Source organism: Drosophila yakuba, chromosome X (genome assembly GCF_016746365.2).
Source record: "Drosophila yakuba strain Tai18E2 chromosome X, Prin_Dyak_Tai18E2_2.1, whole genome shotgun sequence".
In the NCBI taxonomy this organism is placed as follows: domain Eukaryota; kingdom Metazoa; phylum Arthropoda; class Insecta; order Diptera; family Drosophilidae; genus Drosophila; species Drosophila yakuba.
The window spans coordinates 23,836,676-23,861,440 of NC_052526.2; the positions used below are offsets into that span (position 1 = coordinate 23,836,676).

The 24,765-nt window shown below is 41.9% G+C and overlaps 2 protein-coding genes across 16 annotated transcripts in view; both read left to right on the plus strand.

Annotated features, from left to right (window-relative positions):
* Positions 1-24,765, plus strand: part of LOC26536261 (unconventional myosin-VIIa) — an 893,412-nt gene that overhangs the window by 88,387 nt on the left and 780,260 nt on the right. The gene's annotated exons all lie outside the window — the stretch shown is intronic.
* LOC120322409 lies at positions 14,634-22,776 on the plus strand. The gene is made up of 2 exons (XM_039377701.1): positions 14,634-15,166; positions 21,707-22,776. Exons 1-2 carry the CDS (start codon positions 14,931-14,933, stop codon positions 22,191-22,193), a joined length of 723 nt encoding a protein of 240 aa, XP_039233635.1. The 5' UTR covers positions 14,634-14,930; the 3' UTR covers positions 22,194-22,776.

Consider the following 24,765-nt stretch of genomic DNA (forward strand, 5'->3'; position numbering starts at 1 on the left):
CGACAAATATCTGCAGCCCCTGAGTTTCTACTCTAAGCGCATGACGGAAACACAAAAGCGCTACAGTACGTACGATCGGGAGCTACTAGCGATTTTCGAAGCCGTCAAGTTCAATCGTTTCATGATCGAGGGACGCGACTGCACTATTTATACCGACCACAAGCCATTAATTTATACGTCTCGACAGAATCACGAGAAAGCATCACCACGACAAGCTAGACAGTTGTCGTTTATCGCCGAATTCTGCACGAAAATCGAGCATATTAGTGGTGCCTCCAATACTGTGTCAGACGCCCTATCCCGCATTGCTGGAATCGGACAAATCGACATGGACGCACGCCTACAAGAGGCGGACGACGAGCTGCAGCAGCTGTTAAGAGACATCGAGACGGGCAAATCTACGTGGCGTAAACATTGCGTAAGCTCCAGCTTCCGAACTCCAACATCAGCGTATATTGTGATGTATCATCGTTCCGTATTCGTACATACATTCCATCGCCGATGAGCAGAATCGTTATCGACGTGCAGCATGGTATGGCTCATTCCGGCAAACGCGCCACTGTCAAACTGGCCACTGAGTGCTTTGTGTGGCCTAGGACATCGCCTCATGGTCGTCGTCTTGTGTCGAGTGTTAGCAATGTAAGGTATATCGACATAACAGAGCCGCCCTCAGCAATTTTGATGTGCCTGATGCCCGTTTCCAGCACATTAACATACCCCTAATTGGTCCGATACCACCATCCAATGGCTATCGCTACTGCTTGACGATAATCGATCGGTTCAGCAGATGGCCAGCAAACGTAGTCGACTCAAGATGCATCTGCGTCATCGAATAAGGAAGAAATAGCGAAGCCTACAGCAACCAGCGACCCGCTGCCAACATAGACTACAACGCGAAGTGGACGTCATGTGCAGCTTCCGGCTAGATCAAAACCCAGTGATCAGCCTACTGGTCCAGCAGTTCCAGCAATCAGCAGTGCTGATTTCTGGGGTGGCGTAATGTGGGGACCACCCGCTAAACTTCCACCCTGTGCGTGCGTCCATCGGTGATTGGCAAACAGCCAACACCGCGAATGGCACTTTTCGATAGTTAGCTTTTTTGATAGCTTTCGAGGACTATCTCTCTCTTTCACCAGCAGCGGCCACGTGCAGAACATACGTACTCTGATCTTAAGTTTATAATTTAGTCAAAAAAGGATTACTTATTCATACTCCCACAAATGCTATCCCCCTCCTTACGGATATTATCCCCAATATCATCCAATAACATGCCTTACTGGCCTCCCCAACTATATCCAGTTGACATAGGTCAGTAGAGACACGAGAAAGGCCGTTACAACATACGGACAGATGCACGAAGTTATCGTTGCCTTCCTTCCGTCAGAAGAGTTACATGCTCAAAATGCATGTAACTAACTACTTAAACTTCGAAGAGAAATCTAAATTAACAGCTCTCCTAAAAGATTTTCACAATCTCCAATATACAAATGGAGACCCACTCACACTCACTAATAATTAATAACAAAAAACACAATACTAAACAGCCCATACGGATCCAGTATACAGAAAACCTTACGGATACGCTAGATACAGATGTAAAAAGTCAAAGAAAAGAAATTTTAGATCTGTTAATAATCCGGGAAAGCAATTCCAAGCCCCATTGTAGTAGTACCTAAGAAGGCAGGCGCCGTAACCTCAATGAGATAAAAAAGGCGGACAAATATCCAGTACCGAATGTGGATGAAATCTTAAGTATGTTAATAGGATGTAATTATTTTTCTAACACTCATTTAATTAATGGGTTTCACTAAATAGAAATGAACTCCGAGTCTATCTCTAAGACTGCCTTGTCCCGAACTTCTCGTAGAGTGCGCTTTGCTGACTATCATGGCTGTAGCTCTCTTGCTGACTTCTTTGCTTCGCGTTGTATCCTCGTCCTCCTAGACTGTTTAGCTTTCAGCGTTCGGCCTGCTAATATAGGCCTCCTTTAAAGGTTATTCATTCTTATCTCTAAAATCCGAATCCAAAGTCCACGCAGTCTCCACGGATCTTCAAACTCAAGTCTCCAAACTCTCTTTATGCAACTCCTCGGCTTCGCACTGCCAATACTACGCGTTGATTTGTTGCGTAACTGGATACAGGCAGGCCCTCCCTTAGCAATTGACATCTGCATTAATACGGAGTCTTAACTCCTCACATTCCCCCTTTCTTTGGTAGACAATAAACTTATACTTGCCGTCCTTGTTGAATACTCCTGAGATCCCGTTTTAACTCCTCACATTCCCCCTATTTTTCGGTAGACAATAGTAGGGATCTACTCTCTGTTGTTGAGTAGATCTTTTCGTCTCCGTTTAGGGTACGGCTAGAGTCCGAAATAACTTTTTCGCCATCTTCTGTATCCTGCGTGAGGATCGCGCCTATCCCGTAGTCGCTGGCGTCCGTTTTCAGGATGAAAATTTGTCCGAAGTCGGGGCTAGCCAGGACTGAGTTTGTGACGAATCTTGCTTACACCTCCTCAAAAGCTTGCTGGTGGTCCTGTGACCGTGTCTACTTGGTATCCTTGCGGATGAGGTCGTTGAGTGGCCTTACAATGCGTGCGAAGCCAGGCACGAAGCGGCGGTATTAAGATTCAACTCAAAGGTATTGTTTCAGCTCGCGGACCGATAATGGTGGTTCTAACTGGGCTATGGGTGCTTCCTTTTCTGGGTCCGTACCCATCCCATGGCTTTTGACGCAGTATCCTAGGTACCGTATCCTTGCTTGAAGAATAGACATTTTTCTTAGGTTCGCGTTCTTTAAGCGGCGTAACACTTCCCTGCGGTTTCTTTTGTGAACCTCTGGGGTGCGACCCAGGCGTGCATGGCTCTACTGCCTGCTTTCCCCATTCCCTCCCGACGGATCCACATCCACGTTTTTTTTTTTTTTTGTACGCGAGTCCCACGGCCAATTTGTTAAATACGTTATTATCGATCGCTTTAAGAACGGCAGAGAGTCAAAATTAGAGATAATAGGATAGAATCTATTATAGTCAGAACATAATACTCTGTAGGAATCATGCCACTCATAATTAGATCTACATTGATTTAAAATTAACGGTCCGTAATTTCTAGTAAATCTGCTTGGGACATTGAAGTTTAGCCGACTATTCAAGTCGGGACTATCAACTTCACCACGAATAAGGTTATTAATAAAGTCTGTTCCAAGCATCGTTCTACGGTTAGCTAAGGAGGGTTAGGTTACGTTAGGTTGGGTCGGAATGCCCTCACGAGGCCGCGCATAGGCCAATATGGCCCGTAGTTGTCTGAATGTTTCTTTATGGACCTAGAGAATGTTTACGCGGTTTCTTAGGATCGAGGTATTTTTCGCGATGGGAAGTAGTTCGCCTGGCTTCTTCCTGGAGGCATCTTCTAGCGATACCAGAACCGGAGCGCCTAGGTAGTTTATTCTTGCCCTTGTAAGGGACGGACACTTGCAAATGAGATGCTTCAAGGTTTCGATTACCGTTGTCGGTAATGCCCAGTTTGACTGCGTGTGCCGCAGCTAGGCAGTGACCTGTAAGAATTCCCACTAACAGTCTGGAGTCTTTCCTTGGAAGATGCAGCACGTAGTGACTGAGTTTTACGTTGCGCTCTTTGCACATAATTTTTGAAATTTTGCAGGTGGTGAAAGTTCTTCTCCATCTTCTTCGTCGTCAGTGCATATATTAGGATGTTGAGCATGGTCCCAAACTGTTTTCCAGTCATCTGGTCTCATGAATGTTGTTGTTCTTACATTCGTGCAAGTTCTGGTGAATCGAACTATGCCCCAGTCCTTGTAGAGACATATTCCCTGATGCAACTAGTCGTTGTGCAGCCTTTCCTGCAATCATTTGCGCGTGGATGTCTAGGGGATCAACTCAAATTATTGTTTCGAGTGCTTTTGTGGGGGTTGACACCAGCGCCCCTGTTATGCAGAGCAGTGCCTGCCGCTGGGTCCTCTGCACGAGCTTGTTGTAAGTCTCCTTTTCCATAGCCTGCCACCACACTAAGACTCCATACATCAGAGTTGGACGCTCCACCGAGATGTAAACCCAGTGCATTAGAGCGGGTGAGAGTCCCCATGTGCTGCTAAGCATCTTCTTCTTTTTCACCCTCTCTAGTACATTGGGCTTCCATGTCAGCTTGCTGTCTGAAACAATTCCAAGGTACTTAACTTGTGTCTTCGGGGTTAGCCTGGATGAGTTAATCTTCGGGGGGACCCATAGCGGCACCTTGTATTTCTTGGTGAAGAGAATGAGGTCCGTCTTGTCCGCGTTTATTGTAAGTCCTACCCTCTTCGCCCACTCACATATCTCCCTGAGCGTTGATACCATAATCGAGCTGAGTGTCGATGGACAGACTCCCGTGATAATTATGCTTATGTCGTCAGCATAAGCTGTTATCTTTGGGGCCTTCGAATCTCTTGATCAGGTAATCTACCACCAGATACCACAGAAGAGGCGACAGGCGTGTCTTGCGGCGTGCCCCTGTGTGCTCCATTCACCATGGAGGCGGTGCTCCAATCGGATTGTACCCGTCTACAGCTTAGAAGATTTCTTATCCACAAACTGATAGCGGGGGGCGTGTTGGCCGCTTCTAGGCGGTCCATAATAGCGTCTGTGGTCACGTTGTTGAATGCTCCAGATATATCCACAAACTCTCCGAGAGCATATTTTTGGTTATGCAGGGCTTTCTCAATGGTGGGTACTAATGAGTGTAGTGCCGTCTCCACTGATTTACCTTTAGTGTAAGCATGCTGGTTGGATAACAGTAGTCGTCCTGCATCATTTCTGATGTATATGTCCAGCAGCTTTTCTAGCGTCTTGAGTAAGAAAGAGGTGAGACTATAGCCCAATGGATTCTTCTAGAGGATATTAGATCTGTTGATGCTCTTTTCCAGTTACGAGGTCTTGGTGCTTGTTGGCATCGGATATCTCGGTACATCCTGGGAAGTGAGCATGCATTAGTGCTGTTAGGGCCTCATCGCTGCCCTCAGTCCACTGTCCGTCATCGCGTTTGAGCTGACTCTTTATGGTTGGCTGCTTCGATAGCAGTTTCTGGGGCCGTCTCGATATTGGAGCAGAAGTTTCTCCACGAGCTTCTTTGTGCCCTGCGTATTTCCTTCTTTTAATTCCTTAGTAGGATCTTGTATTCTCCATTGATTATATCCTTATTCGCGTCTTTGGCGATTTTGAAAAATTCTCGGAGGTTATTGCGTAGAAGCGAAAGATTACCATTCCACCAGGGTGACCTGGTCCTCTTCCTGGCTCTAGATGTCGGGCATGCTGCGCGTTGCGCATCTAACAATGGAGAGGGTGTCTAGGGACTTTTCTATGTCTTCAACGGATTTTACTAGGCCCGGGCCAGTCGCGATTGTATTCTTGAACTTCCCCCAGTTAGTGTTCCGGGGGTTTCTGAAAGAGGTTGATTTGGGAGAGTGTTCGAATTCGCATAGGAATTGTATGTATTTATGATCTGAGAAAGATGGTCTCTCAAGGACTCTGCATTCTGAAACCATAGTACTTTGTCCCTTACGAGTGTTAGGGCTAGCACGTTCGAGGAGGTGGGGCCTACACAGGTGTGCACTTCCCCCACGTTAGCTATGCATAGGTTGGTTGATAGTAAAAAGTTTAGGAGTGACTCACCTCTGTTGTTGATGTCGGGGCTACCCCATACGCAGTGATGCGTGTTGGTGTCTGCACCCACGATCAGTTGTTGGCATTGCCCGAGGCAATCCATGGCTCTTGGACCAAAGGTATGTCGGCGGACCGATGAGGAGCTCCGCCGACGCGACCTTGCTTTTATCAGTTGCAAGGGTACTGAGCTCATCTCCATTCGACGGGTTGACTGACAACGTCAGGTCTCCGTCTTCATCATCCGTCTCGCCTAGCGAGAGTCCCTAGGCGGCTTCCGCGATGGTTTCCAGACCTAGGTCCTTCTCCACCACGCCTCCCTTCAGGGTGTGAGCCATTCCCGGGATGGCGTTATTTGAGGTGCAGGTACACGCTCCCCATGCCCCATGCCATCTTCCCATACCTTGTATATAGGATGTCTTCCGCCTTCTTATTTATCTGGAGGACTGACCTCTGGCCCCCCTCCTTGGGTGATGGGGTCGCAAGGTGTAGAACCTTCCAGTCCGCGGTTGGTATATCTGGATTCTGCCGCTGCAGTAGCTTCAGCCCGGTCCCCTTGGATTGCTATGGGAAAGAGAACCTTCACCTTCGGAATGGACGGGATTAGCTCCCTGTCCACCACCTCCAGCTGGGCGCCCTCCCACAACGCCTCCAATTGGCAGACCGTTTGCGTCAGCCACTTACTCGTCGGGTCATCAATGCACTTCAGGATTTTCACCCCGTCACCATGAAAAGTGGGGATGGGGGCCTCAGGAGCTTCCTCCATCCGTTCAAACAATGACTCAACGAGTCGCGCAACGAGTCGCGGCTCGGTCATCTTGCCGGCTTCATCGCTTCTGTCGATGAGTGCCACGATCAAGTGTCGTTTGGTCGCCTCACTGACTTTAAGCCTCTTCTCGGGCTTCTTCGCTTTCTGGGGGGGTAGGGCCTGCCTCCTTCGGCCCGCGTCGCCGCTTTCTCCCCGGTGCGTCCTTATTGGCGCTCTCGGTTGAGCGTTGCCTATTGTTGGCAAGCGACTCTTCCACCCTGTTGGCGAATCCGCCCGTTGATGCCATGCTGGGAAGGTTGGCGAAGTGCAGCCTACCCTCTGCAACCCTTTGCTCGGCCCAGGTAAGCTTCTCCTTCTCCTGTGGGGATAGGGCGGCTTTTTCCTTGAGCCTACTCAGGATGCGAAAGGCGGCCTTTTATTGCGCCTTTGCCTTCATCCCCTCGCTTGAACGCTTCGGCCCGTCCCTGCGCGGGGAGCTGGTGTCTGGTTTCAGGGGAGGAGGGGAGGAGGATTTCCTCCTCTTCTTTGGAGAGCTGCACGCTCTCCAGGTCCGAGACTGTATCGGCTGCGGCACCTGAGCTGCTTAGCCTCCCTTGAGTCGTTGTTGTTGTTGTGGCAGTAGCGTTACAACTGACATGACCTGCTCCCGTCAAATCAGAGGTGTTACCGCTGGCGACACGCAGAGGGGGTTGCTCCCCTCCGTGCCCGCCGGTGGTAGCAGTCACACTTGGGCTGACATCCCAGCCCGGGTTGAGTGCTTTTGGTTGTCCATTAGCAGAGAACACTTGGTTGATTTTCCGGGGAACCACCCACTTGCGTTTTATGCCTAACCGGCAGGCACCTCCGCCCATGGCAAATGGTTCATTTTCTCCTGCTTTCGAGCGGAAGGAATTGAACCGTTCCCTTAGCTGGAAACTGCATTACCGCGGACGGACCAAGTAGCAATCCATTACCCGTTGTCCGGGATAATGCAGTGCCCATTCCCCAGCCGGCGCCCTCGTGGAGGGTTCAGATAGAGGATTTTGGCCAGCCTAAGCAAAGTTTTGAGGAAAAATTTGTCATTTACACAAAACAAGACATGATACCACGGGACATCATATATTTTTATATGCAGGACAGCCTACCTTAAATATAAAAGACGCAAAAAGAAAAAGGATAGAAAAACTTAATAAAAAAAGGGAAGATAACAATATTAATACGAGATATCGTTAAGGGCCCTATCAAATTAAATTAAATCTTTACAAATTAAATAATAACAGCGTACAGCAGGTTTCACCAGATCATTATGAAATAACCAATAGAGGTAGTGCTATTAAATACTCTAAGACTCAGTTTAAGAAAGCAAAACAAATTACTAACCTATCTAATTTACAGAACGACGATGCAGGATAGACATTCTTTTTCTAACTTTCTTTCTGATAATACCACAATGTCACGGCCGAACCTTTTCAACCCAAAACTTCATAATTATGACAAATTAAAAAATATCGGCAGCAAGAACATTACACAGATCAAAACATCGACTTGGACTGATGCACACCAAATACTTTTAATAACACATATCCCTACTAAATATAAAATCATCCACACCACTCACATTATACCCTACCCCGACAACAATGGCTATCAATTAAATCATTTAGATAAAAATATATACTTCTTAGAAAACAATAACATATTTAATCAAAAGTTTAAAGAAGTAAATAATGAATGCATTAAAAGTCATCCATAAAACCAAACCAATATGCAATTTTGTTCCCGTAACTTTCGCACACCTAATTAAATACATAGAACCAAACAATATAATTACCTGCAATATAACTGATAAAACCATAGAGCAAGATTGCCAAGACTCAAATACTAATGCAACAATAAAAGGTAATAAAATAAGAACAGTAAAACATCGTAAAATAAAGATATGAGAAGCAGTTTTAAGCAAAAACTACCTCTAACCCCATTGTATACACCTATTGAAATAATCAAAATAAAACCAATAGAACAAAAGAACATTGTAAAACTAGTATCCAATAATAACATCACAACCGGTATAATTGTATTATGATTATTAGTTTCTTAATTTGCATTGTTTGCATCTTCTTGAAATTTAAAATTAGGTCAACAATAGAAGTGCAGGTAACTAATCCAACGCACTACCCAGACTATATTTATCAACCCCATTAGAAGCATAAGCTTCATTCCTAACGGAGTAAAAGGGTATACTAGATTCGTTGAAAAGTATGTAACAGGCAGAAGGAAGCGTTTCCGACCATATAAAGTATATATATTCTTAATCAGGATCAATATCCGAGCCGATCTGGCCATGTCCATCTGTCCGTCCGTATGAACGCTGAGATCTCAGGAACTACAAAACCTAGAAAGATTGGGCATACTGACTTCAGAGACATAGACGCAGCGCAAATTTATCGATTCATGTTGCCACGCCCACTCTAACGCACACAAACCGTCTAAAACTGCCACGCCCACACTTTTGAAAAATGTTTTGATATTTTTTCATTTTTGTATTAGTCTTGTAAATTTTCAAACAACTTTTTGCCAAGCCTACTCTAACGTCCACAAACCGCACAAAGCTGCCACGCCCACACTTTTGAAAAATTTTTTAATATTTTTTCATTTTTGTATTAGTCTTGTAAATTTCTATCGTTTTGCCAAACAACTTTTTACCACGCCCACTCTAACGCCCAAAAACCGCCAAAAACTGTCAGTGTTGAAGACTCTCATTTTTTGCCACGCCCACTATAACGCCCACAAACCGCCAGTATTGAAGACTCTACTTCGCACTTTCACTACCTGAGTAACGGGTATCAGATAGTCGGGGAACTCGACCATAACGTTCTCTCTTGTTAAACTTGTACAATATTACAAGACACTATAATCGGATTTATCTTATATCGTTCTCGAACCGATCTCGAAATAGACTCAAACTAACTGACTTATGGATTCTCAATCCTATTAAAGACAACAACTTTAGCCGATTAAATTTTGCCGGTCAAAAGTTAAAAGTTTTAGACGATGTTTTTTTAATGGTAAATCTTGGTCTATAAATACATGTTTAAAATCATCAGAAAGAGATTCTATTTTTTTTTAAACAATTTGGAATTAATAATAAATTGTTTGTTATTATTTTCTATTAAATCATTGATTGTATTTTAAATTAAAACGAAGTCATCATGATCCGGAGTTCCAGCTAACTTTTCCACACGGAGCCTAATTCATTAATTCCCCTTTTGGATCTAGATGATATTAGCTGTGATAAAATAAGCTCGATAACTTCTGTCGTATGCGATTTCCCATAGTAAACTTTTGTTAGTGACTCTCTTTATGTTTTTATGATTCAACATTGATTATTTCTTTATAAAAACTTAAATTGGTTACGTGGAATAAATCGCTATAGGTTTCATAAGCAAGAACATCCTTTCTGTCTTTGAACAGGAAAAATTCGTGATTGGAATAATTAATTATTTCTGAAGTGGATATTATTACGAATGGTATTAGAAGTAACAAGAGATGCATTGTCTGTCATTTTAAAAAGAAATATAATATTTTTTAAAACTTAATGTTGTCTTTGCGAATAGTTCTGTTTCTACTGTTGATTACTATTTTGTTAGGTAAGTATTCCTTAACAACCTGTTTTTTATGTCATGTTTTTAATTTATTTCTTTCTCCGTGTTTCTTTTTATAAACAACTTGTCCTACATTATATTCTCTTTCTTTACGACCTTCATTATATGTTTCTAACATTTTTTCCTGAGTGTTTTTTACAATTTTTGGAATGTTTTTATGTTTAATTTTATTATAAAGAATATCAAAAGGTTTTTGGTTTGTTGTAGAATGAATGCTCTGATTGAATTCATTTGCGGCTCTAATAATTATTTCAGAATAGTCAATGAGATTAAATTCTTCCTTTATGCAGCGAGCTAATTCTGTTAATGTTAAAAGTGCCCTTTCAATTTGTCCGTTCGAGGTACTGTGTCTGGAGTCTGCGAAATGTAGAGTTAAACCACATCTTTGTGCAAAGGATTTATAGGATAGTTAGTGGTGAAGTTTCAATTTAGAGCCACCAGAACTTGGAGATATTTGTGTTAGGATTTTGAAGATTACGTATTAGGGCACACTAAAACGGGTCGCAGCAGCGACCTATTGGCGGGCCACCTACGCAAGCGGAGATAAACAGGGGCACTTCATATTTTTTTTTTTTTTGTCGCGTGAGTTCCACGGCCACACCTCCCGCCCAACCGACCGAGGGGCGCTGCCGTGTATCGTACGTCTCGAATTGCGGGAAGATAGACGCGATATAGAAGACAGTAAAGGACGCGGAAATGTATGTATATAGTAGTAAGATCTAAGAATTCGTTAAGTATGTTAGGATTGATCGCCTTAAAAACGGCAGAGAGTCAGAATTAGAGATAATAGGATACAATCTATTATAGTCAGAACATAATACTCTGTAGGGATCATGCAACTCATAATTAGACAACTCATAATTAGACAGTGAAGTTTAGCCGACTAACCAAGTCGGGACTATCCACTTCACCACGAATAAGGTTAAAAATACAGACTGTTCCAAGCATCGTTCTACGGTTAGATAAGGAGGGTAAGTTAATTAACATTAATCTACATTAATCTGAATAAGGAGGTAATCTAAGGTTTGCCTCCCAATTAAGGCGCCGTAAGGCAAAAAGTAAGAAGTTCTTTTGAACCGATTCGATGCGGTCCGAGTAAACTTCATATTGTGGACTCCAAACAGGTGATCCATACTCGAGGATCGGACGGACTAGAGAAATAAATAAGGTTTTGGTCATGTAAGGATCATCAAATTCCGTTGACCACCGTTTTATAAAACCAAGCCTTATTTACAATAGACGAAATATGGTCTGAAAATTTAAGTTTAGGGTCCAGAAGAACACCAAGATCATCAACATGTGTTATTCTGTCCAAAGAGCACCCACTTAAAGTGTAAGTTGCGTGCATTGAGTTGGCACGATAAAAGGTCATAACTTTACACTTAGAACCATTTAAGTTTAATACGTTATCACGGCACCAGGTTTGAAAGAAATCTAGATCGGATTGTAAGTCCAAATGGCGAGAAATGTTCTTATATTGCAAGCATAATTTTACATCATCAGCGTACATTAGTACACGCGAATGATTTATTATTAAGGGAAGGTCGTTAATAAATAAGGTAAAAAGGAGCGGACCTAGGTGGCTCCCTTGTGGGACGCCGGATGTGACTCGGAGAATACAAGAAAGAGAATTTTTAAAGAGGACCCGTTGCGTCCTGCCATTCAAATAACTTAGAATCCAATTTAGGAGATGAACAGGGAAACCTATTAAATCAAGTTTTTTTATAAAAAGTGAATGATTAACAGAGTCGAATGCTTTACTAAAATCCGTATAAATGACATCTGTTTGAAGATTATTTTTGTAGCCCTGTACTACGAAGGAGTTTATCTCCAGAAGGTTAGTAGTTGTTGATCTGCGTTTCATGAACCCATGCTGACATGGTGATATAATTGACCTACAAAGGTGCTGCAAATGAGGAGTGATAACGTTTTCAAAAAGCTTAGGGATAGCAGACAATTTGGAGATTCCTCTGTAATTGCTTGCATCCGATTTGCTACCTTTTTTATGGAGAGGGATCACAAAGGACTCCTTCCATATTTGGGGGAACTGTGTAGATTCCAGAGATAAGTTAAACAGTTTTAGTAGAGGCTTGCACAAGGCTTCCGCACAGAATCTAAGCACACAGCCAGGAATTCCGTCGGGACCTGGCGAATAGACAGGCTTAATTCGCTGAAGATCATAAAGCAGTGAGCTTTCGTTTAAGGTGGGACAGAATATTAAATTTGACTTTGATACCGCGTAAGAGTAAGGCCGTTCAGAATGAGGTAACGTAGAATATGTGGTTTGAAAAAACTTGGCAAATAGATCGGCTATTGCCTGATCCGATGTTACCGAAGTATTTTCAAAAAATAGCGAAGAAGGGTAACTGGTTGTTTTGCGCTTAGTGTTAACGAAATTATAAAACTGTTTGGGATCCTCTGCGAACTGGAACTTAAAACGGTTTAAATAATTCTTATAACACTGAACGTTAACCGCGGTAAAATTTAACCGAGCACTTACATATTTAGAAAATATAGATTGACAACCGGTATTTTTAAATTTTATATAAAGTCTGGACCTAACATTTCTTAGATGTGTCAACTCTTTATTAAACCAAGGAGGTTGGTTAGAGGTAGACGGATAGTGCATCGGAACACAAGAGTTGAAAAATGATTTAATTGCAGTATAAAAAATATCTATGGCATCGACCATTATGCAGCAAGAATATAGATCGAACCAATTAAAGCCAGATATAAAAAGATTTAGCCTCCGAAAGTTTTCCTTACGAAAACAATGAATTCGTTTGGTTGACTTATCTGGCCTCTCTTTTATTACGGTACCTGTGTCGATTGTCACCTCGAAAGTTGGATGGTATGGATCTTCTGGTTGACTAAGAGGTGCTACTCTAGTCAGAAACACACTTTCAGGACTTGTAACAAAACATAGATCCAATAAACGACCAAGAGAATTTCGAATATAATTAACTTGCGACAACGATATGTCAAGCAAGCCGTCAATAAAGTCATGCTGTGCTATAGGCAGGAGAATATTCGACTGTTCTTCTGCGGACCACTTAGTGCCTGGTATATTAAAGTCACCTAGAACAACTAGTTGGTCCCTATCGGACAGTCTGTATGAAACGGATTGGATAGCGGACAAATGGTTAATATATTCAGGAAATTCAGAAGACGGCGGATTGTGAGAGCACGTAATACAAACAGAGCTATAATAAAATGACAGCTCTACGCATATGAATTACAATACAATTTAGTTAGCTAGTTAGGCTTGTGTACTCTTACATTTTGATACCAGAAAGAGAAGTAGAAGAGGAGGATGGTTTAGTGATCTGGCCACGTGTGGGAAGTTTAATTCCCACGGGCCCTTTTTTCTATTTTTAATCTTAGCTTCAAACTCTTTCACAATCATACTTTCCGGCCGAAAATCACCAGAACATATGGTTGAGAATAGCTCATTTGGGACAGTTATCTTGAAAGATGAGATGTCCCTAGCATAAGAAAAGTTAAATTTTTCCACTTTTATGTTGTCGGCTTTTGTTTTGTCTTGTATATAAGACCGTACATCAGATGATGTTTGATCAGGGGAAAGCCGAGAAACAAAAATTTGTTTCTTTAGTGGAACCACCGAGAGGGGTTTTGGCACTGCAGGTTGTATTTCTGAAGTGCCAACTTGAGCCGGTAGTCCGGACTCAATATTTCTTTGTGCTGGTAAACAATTCGGGACGGGTGGAATCACCGGTTGAGAAACCAGTGCGGACAAAACGGAATCTGTAGGAATCCCAGGCTGGACTCCCTCCACAACCGATTGATCGGATTGCACCGAATCTTTTTTAGCTGCCGATCTAAGCAACATTTGAGGGTTTGCTGCGATCGTCAACTGATCAGCTGTGGAGTTCTGTTGATCACTTGCCGAAGGTTGCGGGGCATTCCCTTAGGCAGCCTACCACCAGCGGCTTTCCTGCGCTTTGGAGATTCTTCTAATAGTTTGAGGCTATTAAATTGTGAATCAAGCGCAGAAAGAAGATCATCATCTCGATGAAAACTATTTCTAGCCACGCCAAAACTGCTGATCAGTCCCTTCAAGCCACCTTTAGTTTGGCGCATAAAGAGTTAAATTTCATTTGCAACTCCTAGGCAAGTATCACAACAGTATTTTAGATTAGGGTCTTTTGCTAGGTCATCACTTGTTCGGCCGTTAAAACCAGCGCACTTAGTGTACACCATTCTATCACATAGCCAACAGGTCATTTTTGACTGCTCAATCTTTATTACCTGACGGCAATTGTTATGGAAGCAGACAACATTGGTTTCCATGTTTAATTGGGTTTTGACCACTGTACCAAAAGACAAAATCAGAAAATGTACCGCAAGAGCGCAGTCTGCACTTTAGGATTTTGTGTGGGAGAGCGAGAGAGCGTGTGCACCGTGCAGGTTAGTACAAAAATAACACCAAACAGTACGGACAACGCACGAAAGAGAGAGTAAACAAAACGCAAAGACAGAAAGAGAACAGATTGAATTAATTTATTAAAATAATGCACTTATCACAAAAGATTCACTCGCGAAGCGAACGGAACTTTAACTAGTACGGATTACGAAATTGAATTATTAAAGAATTGGTTAAATTCCACCGCTGGATTTAGCAAAACAAAAATAAATTCGGAACGCAGAAAAAAAACACGACCGTTCGCTTTGAAGCTATCCTTTAGATGTTCGAAGACGAAGTGCGCTCCAATGAGGACTATGTCAATCCCGCGACTGGAACTTTAAGCAGCAGTATTGGGTACGATGGGCTGATGGATACAGTCAGGCAAGAGCACGGTTTGGAGATCAGCACCAGTGTGCTATGGACGGATTCTAAGACTGTGCTGCAATGGATAAGCAGCACAAGGACGTGTACCTGAGTATTGGTTCGCGGTGGCTAAGTGGTCCTCCATTCTTACGAGGACCGGAAGAAAGCTGGCCGAGATCGCGCGAGAAATGGAATCCCCCGACGCCAGATGAAGAGGAGATGAAATGTGAGTTTGCCCTGGTCATGGCGAACTTTATATCGTTACGGAGATTTTCGAGCTACAACCGATTAGTAAGGAGCACCGCATGGGTGCTCAGATTTATTCGACGGTGCCGTGGACTACGCTCCGATCGAGAGGATCACGGACTGACGTCGATGGAGTGCGCTGAGGCCGAGCGCGCACTGATAAGGCAATCGCAGGGAGAAGCGTTTGCTGAATACAGCCAAGGAAAGGCCGCCAAGTTCTGGATTACGAACTTTCGGAGGCTGCTACGGAAGGTGATGAGTAACTGCAATCTATGCAAACTACGGAAGGCGCGACCTGCGCATCCGGAGATGGGTCCCCTGCCAGAGGACCGGCTGGAGGCCAACGGATGGCCATTCAAGTATACCGGCCTGGATTATTTTGGACCGCTATTTGTGACTGTTGGACGTCACACGGAGAAAAGGTGGGTGGCATTGTTTACGTGTCTAACCACAAGGGCTATCCACTTGGAGATGGCCCACGATTTGTCTACAGATTCCTGTATAAGCGCCATGATTCCAAAGGAATCGAGTGGTTCTTTAATTGCCCGGCGAACCTAGCTGAGGGTGGCGCTTGGGAAAGGATGGTGCAGTGCGTGAAGAAGGTGCTGGCGCACACAATGATGGTGCAAGCACGTCGAGCCCATTCGTCGAGGAGATCTGGTGTTCATATGTGATCCACACGATACCACGAAGAGAGTGGAAACGAGGCGTCGTGGAAGAGGTGTTCACCGGGAGAGATGGAATTCCTCGTCGAGCGGCGGTGCGGACTAACGATCGAGCCAAGATGACAATGCGTCCCGCTTCGAAGCTAGCTGTCCTGGACGTGGTGAATGCGAGTGCTTCACCGGAGTGGGGATGTCGCGGAACGGTTTACGGCTATCGATAGTTAATGAAGTTTCAATTTAGAGCCGCCAGAACTTGGAGATATTTGTGTTAGGATTTTGAAGTTTACTTATTAGGGCACACTAAATCGGGTGACGCCAAGCTTAATTTCGGCGGGCTAAATCACTCCGTTTTTGCTATCACATTGAGAAGGAAGAGGAACTGCGGTATGTAAGATTGAGACTGTATTTCAGGTTAAGTTTAACCTATGTATATTCTACAAAATAAAACAACTCCAACTACTCTGTTTGTTATCGAACACGAGGTGTTTTTCTTGGATGTTTGAAGGCATCTCCTCGTGATAGGCCGAGCGGCGTCACGCGTCAATACAAATTAAGAAAATAAGATTTTGCGCGTAATAAATATCGATGTGCAAATTTTCTCCCTCTTTATTTGGAGTCGGTGCTTCCCCAATAGGAATTTTAATTGGATGTCTGGTTTATTTATTTTCGTTACAAATTTTCTCCCTCTTTATTTGGAGTCGGTGCTTCCCCAATAGGAATTTTAATTGGATGTCTGGTTTATTTATTTTCGTTGCAAATTGTACAATTTTTTTTGTATTCCTTCAATTTGGTAAATAAATTTGGCCAATAATATAATCTATTTATTTGTTTGTAATTTTCGTCTAGTCCTCTATGAGCTCGACAATGTGTTTCTTCTATTATAGAAAGCCTTGTCTTCATTATTTTTCACGTCTTGTATAAATATTTTAGTAAAAAGAAATTTGTTAGTGAAATTATTTTTTAAAGGTAATTGGATATGATAAAGATCTTCTAAAGTGCAATGGGTTTCTGCCGTTATGTTTGGTTGTAGATATTCTCTTAATATTGTTATTACATTTTCTGGCGCATCATATTCGATTATACATTTGTCGTGTCTTATCAAAAACTTTCAATGACTCATGTATTGTATACCTACCCGTTACACGGTGGTTGCGCCCATAGGCCAAAAATGAAAAAAAAATGTTTCTAAATATTTACGAAAAGTAACAGATTGTCTCTAAAATGTCCAAATATTTGTATGGCAAAACTCTAACGGGACATTCTAAAAATATAGTGTAAAGGGAGAACAACTGTTCATATTTGAAGCACAGCGGAGTTTTGATTGTTTTTCGTCGCAACAAAAGTCAATTTCAAAGTGGTCAAATGTGCGATTGATAGGTCTTATTTTAATTATTTAAAATGAATTTTAAAGTTTCAGGTATTTACTTTAATAAATTTCCTATTGTGAAATTCATTGAATTGATTTATCATATTTGGTGAATTTTCGATGGATTATACCTTTTTTGTGTATTATGTGAATGTAATTTTCCTAGTTAAAGTAAACTTTTAGATATATTGCCCCCCAATCTCCCCTTAATGAGTGCTAAAACTGTATTTGTCAATGTTTTAAGGAAATAAAAATCGTAAGTCTAGCTGCAAATATTTGCAAACATACGTGTAAACAATAACAAACTCAAGCTGTCTTGCAGTCTTCAAGGTCAAGTTTTCGCTGTATTTTGCTGCTTGTCCTATGTTACGCGTTAAAAATAAAGTGTTTTTAAAATGGAATCATTTAATATTACAATTAAAGGTATTTACTGTAACTTTTTGCAGTGTAAGAGTTTCTGACGTGTTGTTTTAGTTTGTTAAGTGTTTGTGAAACCTGTATCTTTTTAAGTATTAAGTTTTAAGTGAACTTATTTTTCACTTAGAGTTTCAAAAGTGATGGGCACCTGATAGCACGATGAAATGAATTTTAAAATATTGGTCAATGTTTATAGATAAACACAAATCAATTTAAAAAATATCTGTTTTCTGTTTGTTATTGTAACATTATTTTATACGTCTTTATTACAACTTTTGCTTTATATCTTAATGCGAAATCGATGTTCCTTAGTATCTCTAAGTATTTTTTATATTTCTTGATATATATATTATCCTTTTTTTGTATTTTTTCTTTTTAAAATTAAAACAGTCGTTAAACTAACGACCACTCCCATTTTTTAGATTTTTTTCAATTCTTATTTTTCAAAGAACTTATAGTAATAATTTCATAACGATATGTCTGCTAGAAGTATTTTTGGCCGCTCTCCCCATATATGCGCAACCACTGTGCGTTGTTAATAACAGTTGTTGTTGAAACTGATTTAACGGTTTACGGGTCTCTTGCATTACATTTTCAAAACTACTTTCAGCGGAATGCTACGTATTTTGATCTGAGCTTGATTGTTCTATATCGATGTTTGTAATATTATTTATTTTTATTCAAGATAATGCATCAGCAACGACATTTGTTGTTCCGGGTTTATATATTATTTTTGGGGTGAAACTTTCTATGAAAGAAAACCATCTTTTCATTTCTACGTTCGGGTTTTTATCAGAGATTGTAAAGGATAACTCCATATAAATAATTTATGAGATTTTAAGAGCTCAAACTATGGCTAACAATTCTTTTTTATTTGTGGCATAAAGTTGTTCGGTCTTATTTAAAGGTTTATTATCCTGTGATAAAACCGCTCCGATTCCTACGTCTGTTGTCAAAGTGAATTTTTTGTTATAATCTGGTTGGACTAATTCCACTTGTGCTAATAAATTATCTTTAAGTTCGTTAAAAGTTTTTATAGCTGGTTCATCCAACCGTATTGAAAATTTTCTAGAAATTTTACTATTATCTCCTCCTATTTGGTAAAGGGTTTAGCAATTTTTGCATAGTTTCGGACAAATTTTCGGTAATATCCAGTGAGGCCTAGGAAACTTCAAAGCTCTCTAATATTTTGTGGAATCGGATACTTCATAATTGTAGAAATTTTTTCATTAAAATTTGGTGGAATCCTGATTCCAAATCAATTGTTGAGAAATATTTTGACTTTCCTAAGTTAGATAATATTACAGACGGGTCTTGCATTGGGTATCTGTCCTGTATTGTGCTCTCGTTTAATTTTTAATAATCAATACCTAGTCGATGTTTTAAAGTTCCATCATCGTTTTGACCCTTTTTGGGTACTACTAAAACTGGTGAATTATAGGAGGTTCTACTATGTCTCATAATTTGTTCATTTAACATTCTATCGACTTCATTATTAACGAAATCTGGGACCGACATTGTTTAGCTATTGAGCTTTTTCAATAGCTGTTGCGAATAATAAATAGCCGAATATTTTCCGATACTGTTTGTTTTGTTTATTATACTGACAGCTAGGGCCGACCAAGAGCTATATCAAATTCACAAGATGAGTCTTTGCCAAAAAACGGAGAAGTGACAATTGGCGGGACAGACAGCCGAAATGCAGGGCCCGAGCTTAATGTAGGTAGATAACAAAGAAAGAGTAGTTACAAAGAGGGAGAGAGTGCGATGCACTATGGGCATCGCAACTGCTATTAATGACTATTTCGGCTTACAATATTAAAGAGTAGGAGATTAGTCAACTGCACAGTTTTGGCGGCTGCATGACCCAACATCCTCCCCCCGTTGGAAGCTTGGTTTCCAACAGAGTCCTCAAGGGGAAACAGACACAGCACAATTCTGCAACTCGAGCGACGCCGTCTCTGCCAGGAATCAACTGCATGACTCTCGCTAAAGGCCATCTCATTGGGGGTAGGTTCTCGTCCTTAACAAGAACGACGTTGTCCACGGCTACGCCAGGCTTTGGGGTGCGGCACTTGGAGCGCTGCCGGAGCAACGTCAAGTATTCTTCCTTCCTTCGCGACCAAAAGATTTGCTGAAGAAAGGAGATGCGCTGCCAAGAGTCAAGCCGATTATAGTTTAGTCCCGTTATATCTAGCTCGTCAAACGACGAAGGCGGACCACCATTGAGAAAATGCTCCGTCCAGATCAGCAGGGTTCTCTGAAATGGGAATAAGAGGTCTGGAGTTAATAACTGCCGAGATGTGGCACAACAGCGTCCTCAGCACGTCGAGGGTCAGAACCGCCGTACCCACAGCGCGGTAGAAATGATGCTTGGCCGTTTTCACCGCCGCTTCCCAAAGTCCACCGAAATGGGGCGACCGTGGAGGGATGAACCGCCAGTCTATCGTCTCCGAAAGGCAAAAATTCTGAACGGAGCCTTGATGCTCGCTGCTGAAAAATAACCTTCGAAGTTCCAGAAGTTCATTCTTTGCGCCGACAAAATTAGTGGCGTTGTCTGACCAAATTTGCTTCGGTTTCCGCCGGGTGCATATGAACCTCTTGAGTCCGCACAGAAACGCAACTGCCTTGGTTGCAAAGCATATAAATACGAAGACGTAGCATTTAACCGCAGGCTTGTTGCGTGTATCTGACTTGTGAAAGAAGGGTCCACAGAAGTCTATCCCAGCAACCTCAAAAGCGTGATATCCTTCCAAGCGCTCCTTGGGAAGGTCCGCCATTATATGCTCTATCAGCCGCGGCTTGATCTGAAAATATCTGACGCATCTGTTCACGGCCTTGGTAACCGTCTTATTCCCCCCAATAGTCCCATATTGGGATTGAATTGCACCCAGAAGAGCTCGAGGTCCGGCATGAAGATTGGTTTCATGGTAATGCGAAATAATCGCCAGAGTCACCGGTTGGGACCTTGGGAGGATTTTCGGGTGGCGGCCATCAAAGTCCAATGACGAATTCCGGAGGCATCCGCCTACTCTATGAAGTCCAAATTGGTCCAGGAACGGCGAAAGCGAGGATATGGGACTAGACGAGGAAACTCTTTCCAGCGTTTTTAGGGACTGCATGTCCTCCCATAACTGCGCGCGCTGCACCAAACGCTGCATCATCTGAGTACCCTCTTGAATGTGTGCGACGGTGAGCCCAGGATGACGAATTCCACAACAAAATTTGTAAATGTATGCAAACACTCGTTGCAGTGAGGGGTAAGAATTTGGAAATTTGGAGCTAGCAGTTACATCCACGTACGGCGACTTTACGATGAACACACTTCGACGAAGGTCAAGCACCGGTTTGTCAGGACAAGCAGCTGTTGGCCAATCTCTTTCAGGATCCGTAAGATAGGCGGGTCCATGAGCCCAGAGTGACGACTCGCTAAGCTCAGACGGGAGGGATCCTCTGGATAAGATGTCAGCCGGATTTAACGCTGTTGGAAAATAACGCTAAACCGTGGCATCTGTCAGCTCCTGAATGGCAGCAACCCTATTTGCCACAAATATGTTGAACCTGGCGGGCTCATCTCGGATCCAGGAAATTGCCACCGTCGAGTCGCACCAACAATAGTAGCGGCCTTTAAATACTTTCAAGCCAACTATTTCCCTCATGTTTTTGGCCAGAAGATCCGCACCACAAAGCTCCAGCTTTGGTACTGTAATGGTCCTCAACGGAGCTATGCGCGACTTTGAACAAAGCAAATGGCTAAAACTTTGATTCCCTTTAGAAACCAAATAAACGCAGGCTCCATAGGCATCAATGCTTGCATCACAAAAATCATGCACCTCAAGACCAGACTCTGCGCTAAACACGAACCGAGGGAAACTAACATGACTTATTATTTCAAAACTGCGACATATATCAAGCCATTTCGTGTTATGAGTTTCCGGGAGGCTTTTATCCCAGGACAGCTTTTCCTTGTAGAGCTGCTGCAAAAAGATTTTACACCTTGTGATTACCGACCAGGCCGAGAGGATCGTACAATTTAGCAATCGCCGACAAAACAGAGCACCTGCAGGGTCTCAATAGCGACTGAAAGGCAGAGAACGAAAACAATAGCATGTCGGAGGCGGGAGCTACAACCGATTAGTAAGGAGCACCGCATGGGTGCTCAGATTTATTCGACGGTGCCGTGGACTACGCTCCGATCGAGAGGATCACGGACTGACGTCGATGGAGTGCGCTGAGGCCGAGCGCGCACTGATAAGGCAATCGCAGGGAGAAGCGTTTGCTGAATACAGCCAAGGAAAGGCCGCCAAGTTCTGGATTACGAACTTTCGGAGGCTGCTACGGAAGGTGATGAGTAACTGCAATGTATGCAAACTACGGAAGGCGCGACCTGCGCAGCCGGAGATGGGTCCCCTGCCAGAGGACCGGCTGGAGGCCAACGGATGGCCATTCAAGTATACCGGCCTGGATTATTTTGGACCGCTATTTGTGACTGTTGGACGTCACACGGAGAAAAGGTGGGTGGCATTGTTTACGTGTCTAACCACAAGGGCTATCCACTTGGAGATGGCCCACGATTTGTCTACAGATTCCTGTATAAGCGCCATGATTCCAAAGGAATCGAGTGGTTCTTTAATTGCCCGGCGAACCTAGCTGAGGGTGGCGCTTGGGAAAGGATGGTGCAGTGCGTGAAGAAGGTGCTGGCGCACACAATGATGGTGCAAGCACGTCGAGCCCATTCGTCGAGGAGATCTGGTGTTCATATGTGATCCACACGATACCACGAAGAGAGTGGAAACGAGGCGTCGTGGAAGAGGTGTTCACCGGGAGAGATGGAATTCCTCGTCGAGCGGCGGTGCGGACTAACGATCGAGCCAAGACGACAATGCGTCCCGCTTCGAAGCTAGCTGTCCTGGACGTGGTGAATGCGAGTGCTTCACCGGAGTGGGGATGTCGCGGAACGGTTTACGGCTATCGATAGTTAATGAAGTTTCAATTTAGAGCCGCCAGAACTTGGAGATATTTGTGTTAGGATTTTGAAGTTTACTTATTAGGGCACACTAAATCGGGTGACGCCAAGCTTAATTTCGGCGGGCTAAATCACTCCGTTTTTGCTATCACATTGAGAAGGAAGAGGAACTGCGGTATGTAAGATTGAGACTGTATTTCAGGTTAAGTTTAACCTATGTATATTCTACAAAATAAAACAACTCCAACTACTCTGTTTGTTATCGAACACGAGGTGTTTTTCTTGGATGTTTGAAGGCATCTCCTCGTGATAGGCCGAGCGGCGTCACGCGTCAATACAAGTTAAGAAAATAAGATTTTGCGCGTAATAAATATCGATGTGCAAATTTTCTCCCTCTTTATTTGGAGTCGGTGCTTCCCCAATAGGAATTTTAATTGGATGTCTGGTTTATTTATTTTCGTTACAAATTTTCTCCCTCTTTATTTGGAGTCGGTGCTTCCCCAATAGGAATTTTAATTGGATGTCTGGTTTATTTATTTTCGTTGCAAATTGTACAATTTTTTTTGTATTCCTTCAATTTGGTAAATAAATTTGGCCAATAATATAATCTATTTATTTGTTTGTAATTTTCGTCTAGTCCTCTATGAGCTCGACAATGTGTTTCTTCTATTATAGAAAGCCTTGTCTTCATTATTTTTCACGTCTTGTATAAATATTTTAGTAAAAAGAAATTTGTTAGTGAAATTATTTTTTAAAGGTAATTGGATATGATAAAGATCTTCTAAAGTGCAATGGGTTTCTGCCGTTATGTTTGGTTGTAGATATTCTCTTAATATTGTTATTACATTTTCTGGCGCATCATATTCGATTATACATTTGTCGTGTCTTATCAAAAACTTTCAATGACTCATGTATTGTATACCTACCCGTTACACGGTGGTTGCGCCCATAGGCCAAAAATGAAAAAAAAATGTTTCTAAATATTTACGAAAAGTAACAGATTGTCTCTAAAATGTCCAAATATTTGTATGGCAAAACTCTAACGGGACATTCTAAAAATATAGTGTAAAGGGAGAACAACTGTTCATATTTGAAGCACAGCGGAGTTTTGATTGTTTTTCGTCGCAACAAAAGTGAATTTCAAAGTGGTCAAATGTGCGATTGATAGGTCTTATTTTAATTATTTAAAATGAATTTTAAAGTTTCAGGTATTTACTTTAATAAATTTCCTATTGTGAAATTCATTGAATTGATTTATCATATTTGGTGAATTTTCGATGGTTTATACCTTTTTTGTGTATTATGTGAATGTAATTTTCCTAGTTAAAGTAAACTTTTAGATATATTGCCCCCCAATCTCCCCTTAATGAGTGCTAAAACTGTATTTGTCAATGTTTTAAGGAAATAAAAATCGTAAGTCTAGCTGCAAATATTTGCAAACATACGTGTAAACAATAACAAACTCAAGCTGTCTTGCAGTCTTCAAGGTCAAGTTTTCGCTGTATTTTGCTGCTTGTCCTATGTTACGCGTTAAAAATAAAGTGTTTTTAAAATGGAATCATTTAATATTACAATTAAAGGTATTTACTGTAACTTTTTGCAGTGTAAGAGTTTCTGACGTGTTGTTTTAGTTTGTTAAGTGTTTGTGAAACCTGTATCTTTTTAAGTATTAAGTTTTAAGTGAACTTATTTTTCACTTAGAGTTTCAAAAGTGATGGGCACCTGATAGCACGATGAAATGAATTTTAAAATATTGGTCAATGTTTATAGATAAACACAAATCAATTTAAAAAATATCTGTTTTCTGTTTGTTATTGTAACATTATTTTATACGTCTTTTTACAACTTTTGCTTTATATCTTAATGCGAAATCGATGTTCCTTAGTATCTCTAAGTATTTTTTATATTTCTTGATATATATATTATCCTTTTTTTGTATTTTTTCTTTTTAAAATTAAAACAGTCGTTAAACTAACGACCACGCCCATTTTTTAGATTTTTTTCAATTCTTATTTTTCAAAGAACTTATAGTAATAATTTCATAACGATATGTCTGCTAGAAGTATTTTTGGCCGCTCTCCCCATATATGCGCAACCACTGTGCGTTGTTAATAACAGTTGTTGTTGAAACTGATTTAACGGTTTACGGGTCTCTTGCATTACATTTTCAAAACTACTTTCAGCGGAATGCTACGTATTTTGATCTGAGCTTGATTGTTCTATATCGATGTTTGTAATATTATTTATTTTTATTCA